Genomic DNA, 19710 nt, shown 5'->3' on the forward strand with positions numbered 1-19710 from the left:
ATGATTAAATGATTACCAATAGCATTCGCTGGTTGTAGTCCGCCGGTCTTGTATTTCGGGTGAATGTGCCAAGCGGCAAGAGCTCAACCTTGCGATCGTTGAGTCGTTGTCCCGAGGCTGCGTGGAAAACATCCATGACAGCTTTGAAGCGGGGAATGTCCGCTAGGCGACGTAAAAAGGCACCACAATCATCCGCATACTGTGACGCAGCGAGGTGAATGTCACGCAAACTTATGCCGATTTGTTGATATTGAAGCCAAGTTAGTAATGCTTGTGCTGGCGCAAGGTATAGGATGGGGGCAAGCGGACAGCCTTGCCTGACGCCAGCCGCTATAAGAACCCAGTACGAAAGGTAACCATTGACAATCGCCGCTGATTGCGTACTAGTATGCAGACGTCGAACCCAAGCAATAAAGCCCACACCTACACCCAATTCATCCAGACACGCGAACAGAAAGTCTCTATCTAGGGTATCGTAGGCTTTGTAGAAGTCAAGGAAAGCTGCCACACAAGTACGGCGCTCCATACGGAGAAGCGCGGGCAGCAGTTGTAAAAGGAGCACACTATCCGCGATTCGCCTGCCCGTGAGGAAGGCTGTCTGCTCCGTGTCTATGACGCGGTTAAACAGCGGCAATAGGCGTTGCTTGAGAACACGTGCGAGAGTGCGATAGTCTGTACCAAGCAGCGTAATGGGTCTATAATTTCCCGGCACCGTAGGGTCATCCGCTTTAAAAAAAGAGGAAATAATGCCGTCCAGAAAGCCAGTCGGGACCCTATCTAGTTCCCCCATAGCTGTAAAAACGGCAGCCAGTAAAGGTGCACAGTTTGTACGCTGGTATAATTCCACCGGTATTCCGTCGGGACCCGGAGCACGGCCCGGGGCTGCCGCCTGGAGGGCGGCTTGCACTTCCTCTACTGTAACAACCTGCGCTCCCGCCCTAGCCGCTTCTTCTGGTGAGCACGTCCTACCCCTCGCACGGAGCGCTTGGAGGACACGTGACCGCGCAACTGGGTCAGTATGGGGCTGTGCACCTATTTGTTGCCAATAATCCGCCATGATATTAGGAAGCTGTTGTAAATTGCTACACAGAGTACCATTAGGCCTTCGTAGGGCAGTGATTCTGCGGGTTGCTAAGGGTGGCCTAAGTTGGTTGGTTAGTGCTGGGCTAGGTCGTTCGCCTGTACGTATCCAATTGTAACGGGTGCGTCGTGTGACGCCTGCTACAGCCCGGTGTGCCGCATCTGCCTGAGCCGACCTGGCGAGAACCGCCCGTGGAAGAGCCGAAGCGTCCCCCTCCTCCGCTTCCGCCAGGACGCTGTCGGCCTGGGCTTGGGCAGCAGCCTCGTCTGCAGCTCCAATTAGCTGACGCATGCGTGCCTGTTGGTTTAGGCGGCCAGCTGATAGGGCCAGCGCCCGTTTGAAGCCTGGCCACCATTGGATGAGGTCGTCCGGGTGCGTGGGGGCTGATTCTGCCGTGTTATTTACCCACATATTTAAGTTGGAGCACGATCGCTCTCATAGTAAGGCCGTAACAGAGACACATGGAATACGTCATGAATACGCGTTCCATTAGGCAAGTCCAAACGATAAGCGACGTCGTTAGTCTTGTCCTTAATTACGTACGGTCCGATAAAACGAGGAAGCAGCTTGCGCGGACCTTCAAGACGCATGTGCTGAGTGCTCAGCAACACGACGCCTCCAAGCTTGAACTGACGTTCCGAACGCTTGAGATCAGCGAAAAGCTTCATACGATCACGTTGTGCAGCAGGCTGCTGCTGCTGCTGCTGCTGCTGCTGTGCTTCCTGCTCCTGCTCGTCCTCCTCGCACTGCTGGAGAATCAGCTCCACCTCATCCGCTGCAGCGCCGTGGTTGCCCTGCAAGCCCGCTTTGCCACGGATGTAAACGATCTTCTCCGCCCGCTCAATGGCCAGCCGATTGCGCGCCTTCGTGTAGACGAGGCCCCATGCCGACCAGTTGCGCTCGGACGAGCAGGTTGATGCGTCCATCAGCAGCACGCTTGTGCCAGCCATCTGAGCAGAATGCAGCTTGGCCACCCGTGCGCTGCCTGACCTGCGCCACCTGCGCCTTAACCTTGCTGTAGGCGCGGTCCAGCATTGGCCCCATCAACTGCTTCCGGTTCGGCAGGGTGACGCCCAGCAGCCTGAATAGGTTCCACAACTCAGGCTTCTCGATCAGGTGAATAGGCACGTTGTTCCTGTAGAAGAAGAACATGCCAAGGTCCTCCACGACTTGCCCCGCGAGAGTCGCGGGAATCACCGGGAGGCGGGTCTTAGGGTTTTAGGTTTAGGGTTTTAGGGTTTTTTCTGATCGCCTTGTCATTCTTTATACTGGATTCCCTTGAAATTATTCATCAAAACTACGTAGCACAGCTCGAAGACGCGGCTATAGCCCTTCAAAATACAGCTTGACTGCAGATCTCGACTTGGTCCAACTAATACTTGACACTATCGAAACCCAAATCTAGTGCTATCTAGTACTATTTTTAATATATTATTTTACTATGTACGAAGCGGTACGAGCGTTGTAAACTAGTGCCAGTTTAGAGCCCTGCATAGTATGTAGTACTATTTCTAGTACTATTCTAGTATAGTACTCTTTTCTAGTATAGTACCAGTGATTTTTTTTCATTTAGGGGGGGTCTCAATTTATTCCGACCTAAGTAACAAAGTTGCTAGGGTCGCCGTAATGTATTCCTTAAGAGTGGGGCGCTGGGGGGGCCTACACCCCCCCCAGACCCCCCCCATAAGTTACAACTCCCCTCAAGAGGCACGCACTGCGTTGGCGCGTTTTCGTTCATGTGCGCACTCTTCATGCACATGCATAGATAGTTCTGGCACTGTTTGTGAACAATAAGTAAATCCGACCAAGCAAAGGCCCAAAGCAAGCAACCGCATAGCAAATCAAAGGCCGTCACCCGCCACGCGTCCACGTCAGCATGCACAGGCTGGGCCCAGGGATACCTGGCGGCCCAGGCAATCTGCCATCTGTGGGGATTTTCTTTCTGCTTGTCCCGCCATGCACCGTCGCTCATGCCCTTGCGGATGCGCTGTGTCTGAGCCCGCTTGGCACTGCGAGCGCTCGGGTTGGGCGCCTCGCCGCATTCGTTGTTGTCGAGCTGATTGGGTGACAGCTTGCGCTTATGCTGATCACAACCGCCATGGAAGGCAGGGGTAATGGCGCCCGTGTCATCGGTCGCCGCTGGCAGCAACACCATTGCCGATGCATTACCGACAACAGCACCGCCGTCCCAAACGCCTTTATCAGGAAAAAATTCAGGCTTATCTTGCTGTTTTGGTGTTTGTTCGGCGTTCAAGTCGTTGCCTTTTGCGTGTTTGGCTATGTAAGGACCGGTCATACATTCTGCTATGCCGCGTTGACTCACGGGCTTGACCTTCTTACGGCCCCTCATATCTATTCTATGATCGATAATACTAAGTTCTGCACACTACGGAGCAATCTGGCAGCAATGGACGTTTTTAGCTGGAGGAATGAAAATGTACGGATCGGCCTCAATTTGCTCCTTATTTCCAAAGGCCAAAATGGCCTCTTTATTCCTTAAAAGGAATATATTACTAAAAAAAACACTGTATAGTACCCGTGCCAACCCTACTGATGAACGACTTGCAGGGCATGCAGAAGCTGCACGAGATGGGCCTGGCCACTGATGAGGATGTGCAGCGGATTGCAACGGAGCGGAAGAGGGTTATCTAAGGGGCTTGAGCTGTACATACTTTGATTGCTGCTGTTTTTTTTCTGGGAGAATTTAATTGACTGACCCACGGGTAGGTTACCGGGCTCTCATGTTACAGGTCCATTGACGCTAGTTCAGAGCAAGGCCTCGGTGTAGATGCCATTTGTTGTGCTCGCGTGAATCCGCATCATGTTGCGATTGTGTTGAGCACACCGGAGGCCCCGGCGTGCAGCGGCCAAGGAGCCCCAGTTGTCACGTAGTGAAGACGTGAGGTTGTTATGAACAGATTCACCATCCTCAGGCATGGTCATGTCAACCTCATCATGTCATCCTGCCATGTGCGCAACCAGTCCTCAACCTCCACATAAAGTAGTTGCCCGAGAGCATCATGGCATCGCTTCACCAGTTGCGCAATAGAAAACCCGTCATAGCCAGCTGTGTAGCAATGGCCAGAGAATGATCCATTTCGCTTAGGAATATGTGGAACCTTGCCTTGAGGACACCAAACGCCTGCTCCACACAGTTTCTAGCCTGCAGCAAAACAGAGTTAAACAGATTGCGGTTCTCGTGATCCGCCCGGGTCCCTTCACTATATGGTGTCATGAGCCAGGGCGAAAGAGGGTATCTGGAGTCGCCAATCAGGTATGGACGAGTCGTCAGCATGTGGGTACTGTCGGCCGACTCCCAAGTGAACTCTCCAGACAACATCCCTCCCGCCTGTGCAGCCGCAAACAGACCACCCTCACGCAAAATTCTGGCATCATGGGCAGTGCCCGGATATGCGCACACCACGTCCCAGAAGAAACCAGACCTGTCACAAACAGCCTGAGTGTTGAGCATGCAAGACCCCCTGCAGACACAATAGTAATCCTCATAGCATAGAACACCTGCAGGTTGGGTGATTGGAAAATGCGTGCCGTCAATGGCCCCAACGCATCCTGGCATTCCATCCACTGCAAACTCCTCCATGATTGCGGCCATCCTGGCCGCATCAGGTGCCCCGACAAGATCCCCAAACATTTCTATGATGGCCTAGGAGAACCATTGGACGACTTTGCAGGCCGGAGAGTGTCCAATAGCGAACAGGTTCTCCAAGTTATGGTAGCTTCCACCGTGAGCAAGGTGGTGGAGGGTGACTGCCACCTACAGGAGTGGGGTTAGCTGTAAAGAGGTCAGAGGCCGGGTTGTAGTAGGAACAGCATGACGTCAGGGCCCCAAGGGCCCCACCTGCTGCTCAACAGAGATGGGGTCTCTGAAGCGGGTCACGCTGCGCTGGAGCCTGGGCCGGAGTGTGCTGCAGAGGTCCGCAAAGGAGTCGCGTTCCATCCGGAAGTTGCTCTGGAAAATGTTCTCTGGCCATGCAGACAGCATGAATGTGTTGTACAGATTGGTGGGGCGCGGCTGGACATACCATGGCGACTGGTATACACGAAAGCTGTGAGGATTCGTGTCCACAGTGTTTAAGACATGATTAAGGACTTCAATTGTTGTAACTACCGAGGATGTTCTGCCGTCGTCTGGCTGATAAGCAGCAGGAGAGCCAACAATGCACCGGCGTAGCCTGCGAGGGCTGCCAGGAAAAGCCTACGATCCATATTTTCCTTACAGACCTTGACAATTAGCAGAAATTAATACCTGGTGCTAAAACATTCAAAATACGAAAACCATTTTGGTTTCGGTGCACCTAGTGGAAACACCATCACACTAGCACTACACTAAGTCCACACTAGCCCATAGTGTACCGAAGATAGTGTCCAGCAAAGTGGAAACACCCTGTAAGCATCATGCGTGCACCATGGTGCCACATTTACTAATGCATGTAAATTATTAGGAACGTTATTAGGAACGCAATTTGGGAAGACGTTATTAGGAACGCAATCATTTATTTGCACCCGCCAATTGCGATTTGCAGCTGCAGCTGCTGCTTCATACATCATGAGACCGGCGCTTGGCTCGTGGCACAACAGGTGAAGTCCCTGTCCGATGTCGCAAACACACAGCTGCTGCGGCCGTAGCACAGCCCTGCAGGTGTACTGCAGCGACTGGTCCTACCAAGCTCCAAGCAGATGTACAAGCCACCGGAGGTGTGTGTGGGAAAGATATCGCTCAGGCGGCGGAACGTCATCATGCCGTACAACTCGCCCTTCCAGGTCTTGGGGCTGAAAAGCGGGTAAACTGAAGTACCATTGACGGTGGCAGCGCGTAGCGCCTTGGGCTCCTCGTTGACACAAGTGCTGTCTGTGGTTCAATGCACGCAAGGTTGTGTAATGCATACAAACATTATTATTATTAATATTGGCACAGAAGAGACAAAGCGCACAGCAGTACATGCAGCAGTGCAGTGCATGTGTAGTAGCTGGTACAGTAAGGCACACATAACGTCTACAAATACGCGCTAAACGCTTCACCAGCATCTCAAGAGGCCTTTTCAGCGGCCAGATACTACAGCATGCAGCAATGCAGTGCATGCAGCAGAGGGTGGGGTAGCTAAGGGCAACCAGGTAGGCAGCATGTTTAGCAAAGTCATAGCATGCTAGCTAGCGGATTCACATCGGTATGAAATAATAATAATGATGGATACATACAGTGTACGAGCCTAGCTCAGGACTTCCGAGTAAGGAATCCATCCCTTGTCATCATTTCACCGTCAAGGCAAATATTAAATATCGTACACGCAGGACATAGAAATATCTTTCGTAATCCTTGCAGTTATAGCCGTACTCAGCAGTACATGGCCATGGCCATGGCTGCAATGGCCAGACCTGTGTCGTAATACTTCACTGGAAGGTGCAATTCTCTTACGCAGGAATCTCTACTATCGTACAGCATCTCATCCAAGCCCTCAGACGGACTGCAAGCAACTATAAAACCCCAAGGGAAACCCCCCGGTGTTTATCAACACCTTCACAGTGGACTAGTCGCTAAATCTGTCTAAGTGACCAGGTAGCCTCCCACATACAGAATAACATCAGCAAATACCAGTAGTAAACGACGGGACACCGTTTGCCGTATGAGACGCTGATATAATATTCCTGAATAATAATCACTGGAAGACAGAAGTCAGTTTGGATTCGGGTGGGCAGTGTCTACAAACCATCTACTACACTTCAGGCCTGCGAACCTAGTTATGGACCATTCTAAGCCACACGTATGTACTATCTATTTAAAGGCCATTTATACCTATTCTGGCATGGTCTATGTATAGACCGTAAATAATTTTACAGATGCTCAATCCGACGTCCGAACAAACTTCTGCCTTCCACAAATACTTATTATTATCATTCCCTATGGCATAAAACGGGGGGTAACCCCTTAAGCATAACCCCTTATTCGTAACCCAGGTGGCAGGGCCAGGGGTAAGTGGTTACCCATGTGGGTATATACGAAGGGAGGCGAGTAACCTAACCCCGGGGTAGGGGTAATACACTACCGAGGGGTTACAGATAGGGTACCCCATGTTTGCAAGTGTGCCTCGACCGAACCCGGAAGCTCCGGCAGGGGACGTATGCTGGTGTCAATGGCTTGTAGGACATCCCTGTCTCACCTGCCTACATATACATGCACAGCTGTCACATCCGTCTATGTGAGCACATATGCCTGTCGCGCCTGTCTATGTGAGCACACATATGTGCATGCCTCTCTATACACTTCCATCCATGCCTGTCTCGCCTGTCTACACATACAAATATATATACTGGCATGTAGGGTTTGGCACCACTGGTAAGGCGCGACCATTGCCCCCGGGAGATCCATCGATACCCGTTAGGGTCAAAGTCCTTCAGATGGTGGAAGGTATTGCGCCCCTAATTGTCAACATTGCCTCACCAACATATATTCTGGTACCACATTTGTACATGAGGCCCATAACAACATGGCTTTTAAGGTAATTAACATAAAGCCAGCAAATGTAGAAGTTATACATGCATAATAGGTGTGTGTTTTGATAAAAAAAAGGCCCCACGCTTACGACATTGGGGCTCATGCGGCAGAAGGCCTTTTGCCTAGGCAGGCAGCTAAACCCCTCTGGTCGGTAGGGCCATGCAGCAGCAGCAGCAGCGCAGGAGGAAATGGAAAATGCACGGTTCTGCAACTATATACATATTATGAATGCGGTAGCCAATACACAGTCGTGAACCTGATAATCAGTTTTAAAGTACAGGGCCCTGTACTTTAAAACTGATTATCAGCAGGCCCAGGCCTGCTGCACGTGTTTGCATGGGTAGCATAGCATGTACATAGCTGTACTGTAGCAGCTGGCCGCTGAAAAGGCCTCTCGAGATGCTGGTGGTCGCGCTATGCGCGTATTTATAGAGCCGTAATATGTACCAGCTGCTACATTCCCACCCCTTTGAAGGGATCCGTCCCGGGCCCTTAGAGCCTCGTATACCACCAGCCTGTGCCTACCTTCACCTACCCTCGGGCAGTGGGTGGCCAATCCACGTCACGTCATGTGCCGGCCTCATATGTGCCTAGTCGTCTTCAGGTTTTTAAGGCACAGCGACAGTCCAGTCGGTTCAGCTACATTTTTATTACTCGCGCTTATTGCTCACTGAGTCGCCAAACCCGATATTCCACTCAAGCGTGACTGGTGGGGATTGAACCGACGACTTCAGGATCGTAAATCCTCGATACCAAATGTAGGAGCTGGCCACTGAAAAGGCCTCTCGAGATACTGGTGGTTGCGTTATGCGTGAATTTATAGAGCCGTACTGTGTACCAGCTGCTACATGTACCCACCCAACTAGACGCGGGCTTGCCGCCCGCGAGGGGGGTCGTAGTTCCCCATGTCGCGATTGGCGAAGTTGCGAGACACGTGGTGGCGCACCACCTTGGGCGGTGCAGGGCATGCGCCGCCAAGCCAGGGTACCAGCGTCACACGCGGCACGGCGCCAGTGCACATGATGTTAGCACGTAAGATGTCCACGTTGGGGATCTCCACCAGTTTTTTTGGTAATGTATTAGTTTTTTGGGAATAAATGGGGGTCTGAGCCTGGAAGAAATGGAATAATTGGTCAGTTGGCCGTACTGGTTCATTACTTCGGCCATAAGTCGCCCCAAATGCCTTCTGCACATATAAAGCTGAACATTTGGAGCTTATACACTATTTATGTATAAAATATTTGATGATATCACCATGAGACGGCCCGCTGTTGCATTCAACTTAGGTCAACGGGGCATTTGTTCATTCTTGACCAAAGCAAACGGCTCAGAAAGTCCGCAGACGCAATGCCCCCAAAATTTAGAAGAAGAATTAGATAATACAGAAGACAAGGATAGGCATGCCGTAGTTGCCGCTCTTGAAGTCAGTGAAGCCAGCGATTTGATTGAAGCTGAGGATCCCCCTGCGAAGCGGCAACACACAACTGCAGCAATCAGCAATTCAGCTGAGCAGCTTGATTCTGACGAGGAAGGGCCACCGCCCCAAGATGTCGCCACGGCACCACCGCCACCTTCAAGGGCGGGTGCTTCACAGCACGCACCGCTGGTGATTCAAAAGCAGGCGCGGCGCCAGCAAACACAGTGTGTGCCAAAAGGCCAAAGCGATGAAAAGCTGGCGGGAGAATAAGGGAGTGCGTCGCTTCCAGGCGCACTGGACAGCTTTGTTCGAATGGGTCTCGACTCAGATGACGGACCTTGCTCCACACATCGTTACCATCCACTGCATGGCTCACCGGACGCAGCTGGCAGTCGGTGCCCTGGAGCAGGCGGCAGTCATCAGCACCCTAAAGGCACTGGTTCGGGTCATCTACAGCCACTTCTCGAACAGCCCCAAGCGGCTCTTGGCCTTCGAGGCCGCTGCAGAGGAGGCTGATACCGCTGGAAACCACCCCCTAAGGGACATAGAGATCAGGTATGCTAAGCCGAGGATATATGGCGGGTAAACATGAGGGCTGCAAGGGCTGCTTAGAACCTGCCTAACGTCGTTTGCTTTATACTATTAACACCACCTTACTGTTTGTTTCTGCCGCCCCCGCAGGTGGCTGAGCCTGCTGCTGCCGCTGCAGCGTGTTGTGAGTACGGCGCCCTGCTGCTGTACATGGAGGAGGCAGAAGAGCAGTTCATCTTCACCCAGATGACGGACGCCCGCCTGTACCTGGCCATGCACACCTTACTACCCGCACTGCGGTGCACCAACTTCTTCATCAAGCTCTGCTTCTTCATCCACTTTCCATTCTTCGTAAAGAATCGGGAGAGTAACGCTACAGGAACGTCCATATAATAATAGGACACGGGGCTCCGCTCGTCAAAGTAGACTTTGACGTGGTGGCGTTAGTAGAACCAAAACTAACTCCAGAAAAGCTTTAGGAAATTTATTAAGAATACGGTGAACCCAATGATAAGAACAAGTGGAACCTTGCGGAACCGAACGCAATCGATCAACGCAGCGATCACTCATGAAAACACCAAGAGATGCAATGGAGGCTCACTCTAGGAACCAGGATTCCAAGGACAAAGAGGTTCGGCAGGTCAACTCGTCGGGTCAAGTCAAGTCGCATGTCGCACGAAGTGCATTTTCCACAGGACAACGTATTACAAGTGACCGATTGTCTCCGACACTGTCACATTGACATGCACTGCACGGTGGTGGCCTGGTGCGGCTGCAGGACCTTAACTGCAGTGATGGTGGGGGAGCCACCCTGCGGCAGCATCACTCCTGGGCCTGCCCCGTGGCCCTGGGCACGGTGGGCCAAGTTCAATTGCAGATGGTTGCTTGGGTGAGCCGAGCAAAGCTCTGGCTGATGCAAGCACCACCCTCTTGGAGGGCTGTGTGTAGGTTGTGGTAGTGTGTCCTGAGGTGCCTGTGTAGGCGACCTCCCCCGAGTCCTACTTTATAATTTTCTGGTGCAGTTGTGATGCGTCGCTGCTGCCCCCTGTTTGGTAGTGGTGTCCCGCTGGGTGTCTCTGCATTTTTGGGTGTTCTGCTGGCGGGCTGTAGCTACTGTTCACTTTCAGTCATTGTGATGCGGGGATGCATTGTACCGACCTTGCACGGGGTCCACTGTAACTTTCATTCATTCAGTGTATGTGAAGAAGTGCATGAATTCTCGGTCTTAGAGGGCATTGCGTTATGTGTGTAGTGTAGGGTGTGCAGGATTTCACACGCAGCGCAAGTCGTGCGCCTGCCAAGGATTCACACAGCAGCCCTGGCCAATCATCAGATCACACGCAGCACAAGTCGCGCGCCTGCCAGGGATTCACACAGCAGCCCTGGCCAATCATCAGCCTGTGACAGCTGCCGCCACTTCAAGGCGATTTGCTTTGTGTGCTCGTGAGGCAGGGAGCTCTGTCCAGCTGCCGCTGCTTCTGATGGGGTGTTACACTGTGGGTGGCTCATCCCGAGAGAGGACGAGCACCGGGGGCCCTGACTGGGCCGAAACACAGGGGCGGGCGTGCGTGTGGCTCTACGTCCGTCTATTCCTCCGTGCACGCCTCACCCCCTCACTCACGCCAACCGGGGCGCTGTCCCAGCCCCTGGCTAGGCAACACAGCGGACACAGAAGACTGCGAACCAAACTAAGCGAGAGCCGCACGAGAGGTGCCACGCTTCTGCCTTCTGTGATTGCGCTAAACATGTACCCGTTTGGTACTGCTGAGGCTTTTCTGCTTGACCATCCACGCTCTTCTCGCACGTGGGTTTGTGACCTTCACAGCTGCTCCTATATCTGTTACCGCAATCGTGCTCGCTGCCATCGGAGCGGTTACCTTTCGCTAGTACCCATACTTGCATGAAACACTCTTATATCAACCGAGTCTAATACAATGACCAGCAGGGAATTTGACAAAGTGTCCTGCTCTTATCCAAAGTCAGACCTGTGCCTAAACGCGAACGTAAAGGCACAATTCTTTGTCAATATGTTTTTCGTTAAAAGTCTTACTTATAACACTCGTAGAAATTGCGAATACTTGAGTTTTTGGTGCTTATGTGAGCTCGAATGGGCGGGGGACCGGAAGGCACATAAATTAGGTCCCCCGCGGGTCCCTCGGTCGTACATTCCGGGTCCACGGGCCCTAGATATGCCCTACATAGCTGCGTTCGGGTGTGTTTGGGTGCGTTCGGGTACATTCACGTACCTTCCGATGCGCGTTGAATTGCGTGTTGAATTGCGCGTTGAATTGCACGTTGAATTGCGTGTTGAATTGCGTGTTGAATTGCGCGTTGAATTGCACGTTGAATTGCGCGTTGAATTGCGCGTTGAATTGCGCGTTTCGGTGCGCTCAACTTTCAGCGTTCCCATCCCTCTTCGTCCTTCATGTGCATTTGCATATACAGCATATATTTCGCGTTCGGTGCGGTCTACTTCCAGCGTTCCTATCCCTCTGCGTCCTTCATTTACGGCGTTCATTCCTCCTTCCCTATCCTTATCTGTTCTTCCCTATCCCTCCCTCTCCTTCCCTATCCCTCCCTATCCCTCCCTCTCCTTCCCTATCACTCCCACACATAAAAACATAGATACATAAACATAAACATAAGCATAAACATAAATAAACATAATAACATAAAAACGTAACTGTGCTGGGGACCGAACCGGTGACCTCGCGTTCTTTACGGCCCTGTCTCAAACTCGTACGACACTTTCCCGACCCGGAATTTCCGAGATAATCCAGGTTCATATCCGGATCCAGTTCGCATTCAGAGACACACGCAGAGAAATGCAGATCGAACGCAGATCGAAACTCGGGATACTCCTCCGCTCATAACTCCGCTCATAACATATGAGCTACGGCGACCGACTATCGTCGGTTCACGTCTATGTCGGAACTACGACGATCTATCGATTACTCATTTATTCTACTCCTGCTCTTCATGTCCCGGCCAAATTTACTTACTGACGATAAACTCGAGTCTGTTAATGTTCATTCCCGCACAGGGGCTGTCGCTGCTATTCGTGGCTACCAGGTGGAAGCAGTAGGTGGCGGTGGTGGAGGTGACGTTCAGGGGCCCTGTTGGCGTTGATGCTCGGTAGGGTGTCCGCAGGTTAGTGTCACGGACACTGCAGGACGCGAAGAAGGGGAAGTTGTCCACAAGGAAGGTGTTGCCCCCGCCGAATGGGGTTGGGGGTGAGAGCTGCGGTGCCTTGGGAACCTTGGGGGGCTTGGGCGCCTTTGGTGGGCTGGGAGCCTTGGGCGCTTTTGGTGGGCTGGGCGCCTTGGGGGATTTAGGGCTCTTGGGAGGCGGTGGGTGTGGAGACGGCGGGGATGAAGTACGTAAGATAGGCGGCGGTGAGGCGGGTGGTGGTGGAGATGGTGGTGGTGGAGATGGCTGTACAGATGGCGGAGATGAAGGGGGCGGGGAAAGGGGCTGGGTATGAGGAGAGGGGGGCTGGGAGGTTGGAGAGAGCTGCACGGGTGGAGGTGGTGGTGGGGGGAGCAGGGGCGGTTGCGGCCTCAGACGAGGTGGTGGCGGTGGCGGCGGAGATGGTGATGACGGGCTGGGTGGTAGGGGAGGAGGAGGGCTCGGTGGGGAGGGCGATAGTGGGGAGGGCGATGGTGGGGGAGGCGATGGTGGGGAGGGCGATGGTGGGGAGGGCGGTGGTGGAGAGGGCGATGGTGGGAAAGGCGATGGTGGTGAGGGCGACGGTGGTGAGGGCGGTGGTGGGGAGGGCGATGGTGGGGAAGGCGATGGTGGCGAGGGCGACGGTGAGGAGGGCGGTGGTGGAGAGGGCGATGGTGGGAAAGGCGATGGTGGGGAGGGCGACGGTGGGGAGGGCGATGGTGGGGAGGGCGATGGTGGGGAGGGCGATGGTGGCGAGGGCGACGGTGGGGAGGGCGATGGTGGGGAGGGCGATGGTGGGGAGGGCGATGGTGGCGAGGGCGACGGTGGGGAGGGCGATGGTGGGGAAGGCGACGGTGGGGAGGGCGATGGTGGGGAGGGCGATGGTGGGGAGGGTGATGGTGGGGAGGGCAGTGGTGGGGAGGGCGATGGTGGGGAAGGCGATGGTGGTGAGGGCGATGGTGGTGAGGGCGATGGTGGGGAGGGCGGTGGTGGGGAGGGTGATGGCTCCGGGCTGGGTGGCAGTGGAGGAAGTGGAGGTGGAGGGTTAGGGGGAGGCGAACAAGGGCAGTAGCTCATGCCGAACTTGACATAGCCCCAGGCATTGGGGGAGTCCGGGCAGATGGGGTTGGTAGCATCATTGGCAGCCACCCAGTCAGTTGCAATCCAGGCGGGCAGTAAGCTGGATGTATTCATGGGCAATATGCTTGTGGCAAAGGTTATCAAGTAAAACGTAACTTCTTGGCACGGAGAACTATCAACCACAAGATCAGCTACTAATATCCCTAGTGGGGTCGTTAGGTTTTGGCCCGGCCAAAATTGTAGCAAATCACCAAAGTAACTTACGCCGTAGCTTATATCACGACACCCGGTGCTGCCACTATACATGCTCTGAAATTGGTCCTCGGTGAAAATGTTTCCGTACAGCCCGATGGTACTATCTGGCTGCCATTCAAACACGAGGCTTGGAAGGCCAAGGGCAACAATTGGTGAATCGATGCTGGGGTCAGGTTGAACAGAAATAAATGCCGGGCTGAGCTCCTCCCCGGTCCAGCTGGAACGAAATGGGGCCCTGATACCCGACACTGGTACACCTTGGCTGGTTGTCAATACGACACCACAGGATGGTGCAGGCGGCATAGGTGGCGGAGGTGGGGGACTTGGCGGCGGGGGCTGAGCCGGGCAGGGGCAGTAGCCTATGCCGAACTTGATATAGCCCCAGGCAGTGGGAGTGTCAGGGCAAATGGGGTTGGTAGCATTATTGGCAGCCACCCAGTCAGTTGCTGCCCAAGCGAGGCTGCCATCGTTCAATCTGGACAGGGCCACCAACGAGTAGAATGTGGTTGGGGGCCCACAGAGTTGAATCAAGCTGGAGTAGTCGGTGCGTGTAGTATAGAAAATGGGGAAGGTGAGTATTGTTCCATTGCCCACTTGCCCATAATAGCGCATTGGATTCACGGATGTGATTGGTGGAACACAGCCTGCATTGCCGTTGTATGTTGCATTAAATTCGGCTTCGGATAACAGGCCAAAACTCATCGTATACTGATCTTGTTGTTCCCAGCTTATCACGATGTTTGCTGTTCCATTGAAGTAAAATCCTGCATTGTTTCCCGTATCCATAACCTGCAAAACATACGCAGGCCTGATCTCCTGGCCCGTATCCGCTGCAAGGATGGGAGTCCGAATAGCGCTGACAGGGACACCATCATGGTACAGGACGGTCACCGGACCACAGGGGGGTACGGGCGGCATGGGGGGAGGGGGCGGTGGTGATGAGCTGCCGGCTGCTTCCATCTGCACACTCAGCAGCAGCACCACCGGCAGCACCACCAGCAGGATGTTTGTGGTATTGGGCAAGCAGAGCCTCCTCAGCTGGAAGTATCGGTGGAAGCCACAGTTAGATGACCTTTGCCTGGGATCTGTCGGCAGGCTGCAGCAGTCATAGTCCCACTGATGCTGGCGGCGGCTGAGGCGACTACAGCTCATGCTATTTTCCGCGCCTTAATGACGATGTGTGCCCATTACGACCTTCAAGGTACTGGCGAACATTGGTAGCTGCAATGTCTTCACTCTATAATCCAGCGGCTAGTTAATTGTTGCTCTTGTAGTTCGCCTGACTTGTTACACCCTGTACTTGATTACTGCACTTACTCACATAAGTGGCTCGATGTGTGTGTATTTCAATTCATTCAGTGTAGTACGGATGCGTGTATGTACAGGCTGCCTCAGCTAGCTACCCTGGCAGCAGCCAAACAGACGAGTAGCTAAAGCCAATGTCGGTGTCACTACTTCCCCAGCAGTTAGCCCTGCGTGCTGTACATATTGCAGCAAATAAAGGGTAGGCAGGCCTTCAGGGAATTAAGCTAACCACGTATGCCAATAAAAAGTGCATAAAGGAATGGTCTACACATGAATGAAGGCCAGGAGACAAAATGGAGACATATATGTGCAGATGGCCTCGTGAGCAATTGCCCATATTGCAATCATGCATGATTGCTGTTAGCAGGTGTTAGTAATCTTTCTTCTATCTGCTGCTCAAGCGACATATGTTCCGCATACGTTCCGTATGTTGTTACAGGATGGTATAGCTTCACCAGCGGTCCCCTTTCCTGAGGCAGTTCCCTGCTCTCCCCTGCGAGAGGGGCACCCTAATCCTTTCACATCCGACTTCGGAATGAATTCGTTGGGTTCAGCAACTCACCACCAGCATCCAACCAAATCCAGTGGATCAACAGTGCCTCAGCTTAGTTCCCGGTCAGCTCACAAGTTGATATTATTACATCCTACACCGTCCACAAGATGGGCTCCCATTTCATCACTCCTCAAACACCCGAGGAGACGACAGGCGGATTTGAACCCGGGCATCCGGATGCTCCGGGAGCAGAAGTCAGGCCTTAATTTCTGCCAGCCGCATCCGTATGCATCCGTGTGCATCTGTATGCATCCGTATGCATCGGTATGCATCCATTCCGCAGTAAAGTACCTCATCGTTGTTGATGAAGGTAATGACAGCAGGAAGGTGATGAATGCATTAGGTTATGTATGCAACAGAGCGGCTTGGTTTATGGCAAAATCAACTCAAGATAGGGAGCTCCTTATCTGTAGTATCTTGGGTACATCACCCGGGATCTGCATCCACCGGTCGGTTCTTTCCTGAAAAGTCGTAATATAACACTATCTTACATACTATACGACGGTATACATATATGTTCAAGAGAACAAGCAAATTGCTGCTGGTGGCGGCATAATATTAGACGGCATAGTTTGTAGTAGCTGGCCGCTGAAAAGGCCTCTCAAGATGCTGGTGGTAGCACTCCGCGTGTATTTGTAGAGCCGTACTGTGTACCAGCTACTACATAGTTTCAGACGTACGAGGAAGTATGATGCATTATACTTTGTAATATATGATGCATTATACTTTCCATCATATGATGGCAGAGCTTTGGTGATCATTCGTTCCCTGCTCTCATCATAAGCCTCTCTCTGCTCGAGGATGCTATGTACGATGTGTGGGACAGGGGGGCATATCTTCTCACCCATGGCAGCTACCCGGCGAAATCCTGCCGTCCCCACTATTTCGGAACACCCTCATCTAGTCACCCTAGCCAACTTCTCAGTGGATAGCTAAGGTTCCGCACCCACCACCAGCATCCAACAGAATCTGCCGAATAGACGGCGGCTCAACTCCTGGTCGGCTCCCATGTCAACTTTATCACTACTGGTTAGACACGGACCATTGCCCCCCATTGCCCCCGGGATCGTGACCTGTCAAGGTCGAAAAGTCCTTCCCATGGTGGTGATCACCACCGTCCATCAACTAGGGGTACTTTACCCTCCACCATGGGAAGGACTTTTGGAAGGACTAAGGCACTGATTGGGTCGGTTACCCATCTTCAACCCCCGCTAGCCCTTGTAAGGTCCTACACAGTTCCTACCCAGCAGGAGGAGTAACACGGCCCCAGGGTAACCCCCTCCATTGCCCTGGACTATGGACATATGTATGGGCCTATAGGCTACTCGTCTTATATGCTTCCCACATCGTAAATTCCGCTTAAGGATACTTTTAAAAATGTAAGCGTTAGCAACCTACAGTATCGTGGTATCTCAGGAAGCATCGTTCGCCATTTCAACCTTAAGGTCTCTAATGTTGGCATCACACACGCAAGGAATAAGCAATTAGTACCTATCTCTTGGCCTGTTTGTTTGGCTGCTGTAAAACGGGAGCTTGTAGATGAGTACAGGAGAAGGTGCGAATGCTGGGAGCACACAGGCAAGTCAACTACAGGTCTTCACTAAATGGATGCCTTTGGTTGTCATCCATTGTTGTTGTTGTTACAGGATGGTTAAGCTCCACCAGTGGCCTCCTTCCCGAGGCAATTCCCTGCTCTCCCCTGCTTGAGGGGCACCCTGATCCATTCACCCCATCCGACTTCAGAGTGTACTCTTTGAGTTTGGCAACTCATCACCAGCATCCAACCAAGTCTAGCGGATCAACTGCGCGTCAACTTAGTTCCTGGTCAGCTCGCAAATTAATTTTATCACGTCCACAAGATGGGGGGCCACCTCCCATTTCGCCACCTCTCAAACACCCGAAAGATCGGCAGGCGGATTTGAACCTGGACACTCCGGAATCAGAAGTCAGGCCTTAACCTGACTCTGCCAGCTGCCTGCCTTGTTATGTAATTGTTCTCATTATGAAAACATCAGGCAATCAGTCCTGATGTCGGCCGACATATTACCGGCCGGGGGTGGTCGTACACATATGTGCATGCTGCTTTGCCTCCATTGATACTCCTACCAAGCACATTCAAGCTTAATCACAGCTAATTAGCTTGTAAGCTCATATAATGCACACTCTTGGCTGGTCTTTTAATTAGGCGGACATGCTAAAATAAGTGATGACCACTATCACGAATATATATTCACCATATTCACTGTCAGCATTGTTCCTATTGACCATACATACAATGCACACATATAATCCACGTTGCAATACTGGTGTGTATGGCGGCAAAAATGGTGGCGTTCTATTCACGCGCAGGGACCACCACAACAAGACCGTTGACTGTCTTTCTGCAGCACAGGCCCACACTTAGGGTGCACCTCATTTAGCAAGATATCCAGTGACATCCGAGGATTTTACCTGGAAGGGTGCCTTACACTTCGCCGGGTGTGACCGTGTTCAGGGTCAAACATTCGGATCTCCCACCCAAGACCCTCGATGCTCTTAGGAGAGCCTGCTCTGAAAACGAGCAGACTCTGGATAGTGTTGCATAGGTCGTGCGTAGAGCTGGAATTAGCAGGTCGGGACGGGGCACTTAAGCTACTGGCCGACCTTACATTGCCGCCCGTTGGCTGGTCCGTGAGTTTTAGGTCTTGGGTCCGGAGCGATGGTGAGTGCCTGGACCTTTTGATAGGAATATTTATTGCCTTCGCTGGCGGCTTCTCGTGGTCCCCAATTTGCTCTGCCTATGTACGCCTGTTCGTCCGCCTCCTTGCATCTAGGCTGCAGCTGTGTGCCTTATCCTTAGGTTTGGGTTTCTGTAACACAGCAAAGGCGTAACCCAGGATGCTCAGATTGGCATTTGCGTCGTTACAGTGCCCCCCAATTAGCAATGGACGTCCTCAGCCATTATTTCAAACACAGAAGCCATCCCACCTCGCGCCAGTGCGCTGGTTTATCCATTACACCATGAAATCGCCAATTTGCGATCTGCTGGTTACCAGAATCGAACCGCCGGCCCAAAGTTTGTCACAGAAGTCATGCAGTCCCGTCTCGATACCATAGTAACACAGCTAAGGCGTAACCCGGGATGCTCAGATTGGCATTTGTGACGTTACATTTTCTAAACAAGGCATGTTTTGGTGCGGCAACGTTGATAATTGGGCATTCACAAGTGATTGGTGAAGACATGTATGTTTGCGTGTGTAGATAGGCGAGACAGGTGCAGGTGAATGTAAACATGGGTTACCCTGTTTGTTACCCATCAGTAGTGTATTACCCTGCCCCCTTTGTGCAGTAAGAGGTTATCCCGGGGTTAGGTTACCCACCTCCCTTCATGCATAGCCACATGGGTAACCCCTACCCCTACACCCTGGGTTACACTTAAGGGGGTTTACCCCCCGTTTTATGCCATTATAATTACTGGCAGGTGACTGTAACACATCAAAGGCGTAACCCAGGATGCTCAGATTGGCATTTGCGTCGTTACATTGCCCCCCCCCTTAGCAATGGACGTCCTCGGCCATTATTTCGAGCACAGGAGCCATCCCACCTCGCGCCAGTGCGCTGGTTTATCCATTACACCATGAAATTGGCGATTTCATGGTGTAATGGATAAACCAGCTCATGCTGGTCATGCTGGTTACCAGATTTACCAGGTTACCAGAATTTACCAGATTTACCAGGTTACCAGGTTACCAGAATTACCAGATTAATCGAACCGCCGACCCGAAGTTTGTTACGGAAGTCGTGCGGTCCCGTCTCGATACCATTGTAAC

At 52.5% G+C, this 19710-nt stretch overlaps 2 protein-coding genes across 2 annotated transcripts; both read right to left on the reverse strand.

The window, feature by feature from the left end:
* Nucleotides 1-4502: 4502 nt before the first annotated feature.
* VOLCADRAFT_105032 (uncharacterized protein) lies at nucleotides 4503-7635 on the reverse strand (the record flags this gene model as incomplete). Its single annotated transcript, XM_002951220.1, has 4 exons — nucleotides 4503-4856; nucleotides 4941-5065; nucleotides 5766-5951; nucleotides 7539-7635. 4 exons carry the CDS (start codon nucleotides 7633-7635, stop codon nucleotides 4746-4748), a joined length of 519 nt encoding a protein of 172 aa, XP_002951266.1. The 3' UTR covers nucleotides 4503-4745.
* Nucleotides 7636-12534: 4899 nt separating this feature from the next.
* VOLCADRAFT_91772 (uncharacterized protein) lies at nucleotides 12535-19274 on the reverse strand (the record flags this gene model as incomplete). The annotated part of the gene is made up of 6 exons (XM_002951221.1): nucleotides 12535-12877; nucleotides 12921-13014; nucleotides 13060-13720; nucleotides 14053-15139; nucleotides 18353-18499; nucleotides 19261-19274. The coding sequence occupies 6 exons, from the start codon at nucleotides 19272-19274 to the stop codon at nucleotides 12535-12537; spliced, it is 2346 nt and encodes a 781-aa protein (XP_002951267.1).
* Between the last annotated feature and the right edge of the window lie 436 nt (nucleotides 19275-19710).

The sequence above is a fragment of the Volvox carteri genome, assembly GCF_000143455.1.
Source record: "Volvox carteri f. nagariensis unplaced genomic scaffold VOLCAscaffold_22, whole genome shotgun sequence".
Lineage (NCBI taxonomy): Eukaryota > Viridiplantae > Chlorophyta > Chlorophyceae > Chlamydomonadales > Volvocaceae > Volvox > Volvox carteri.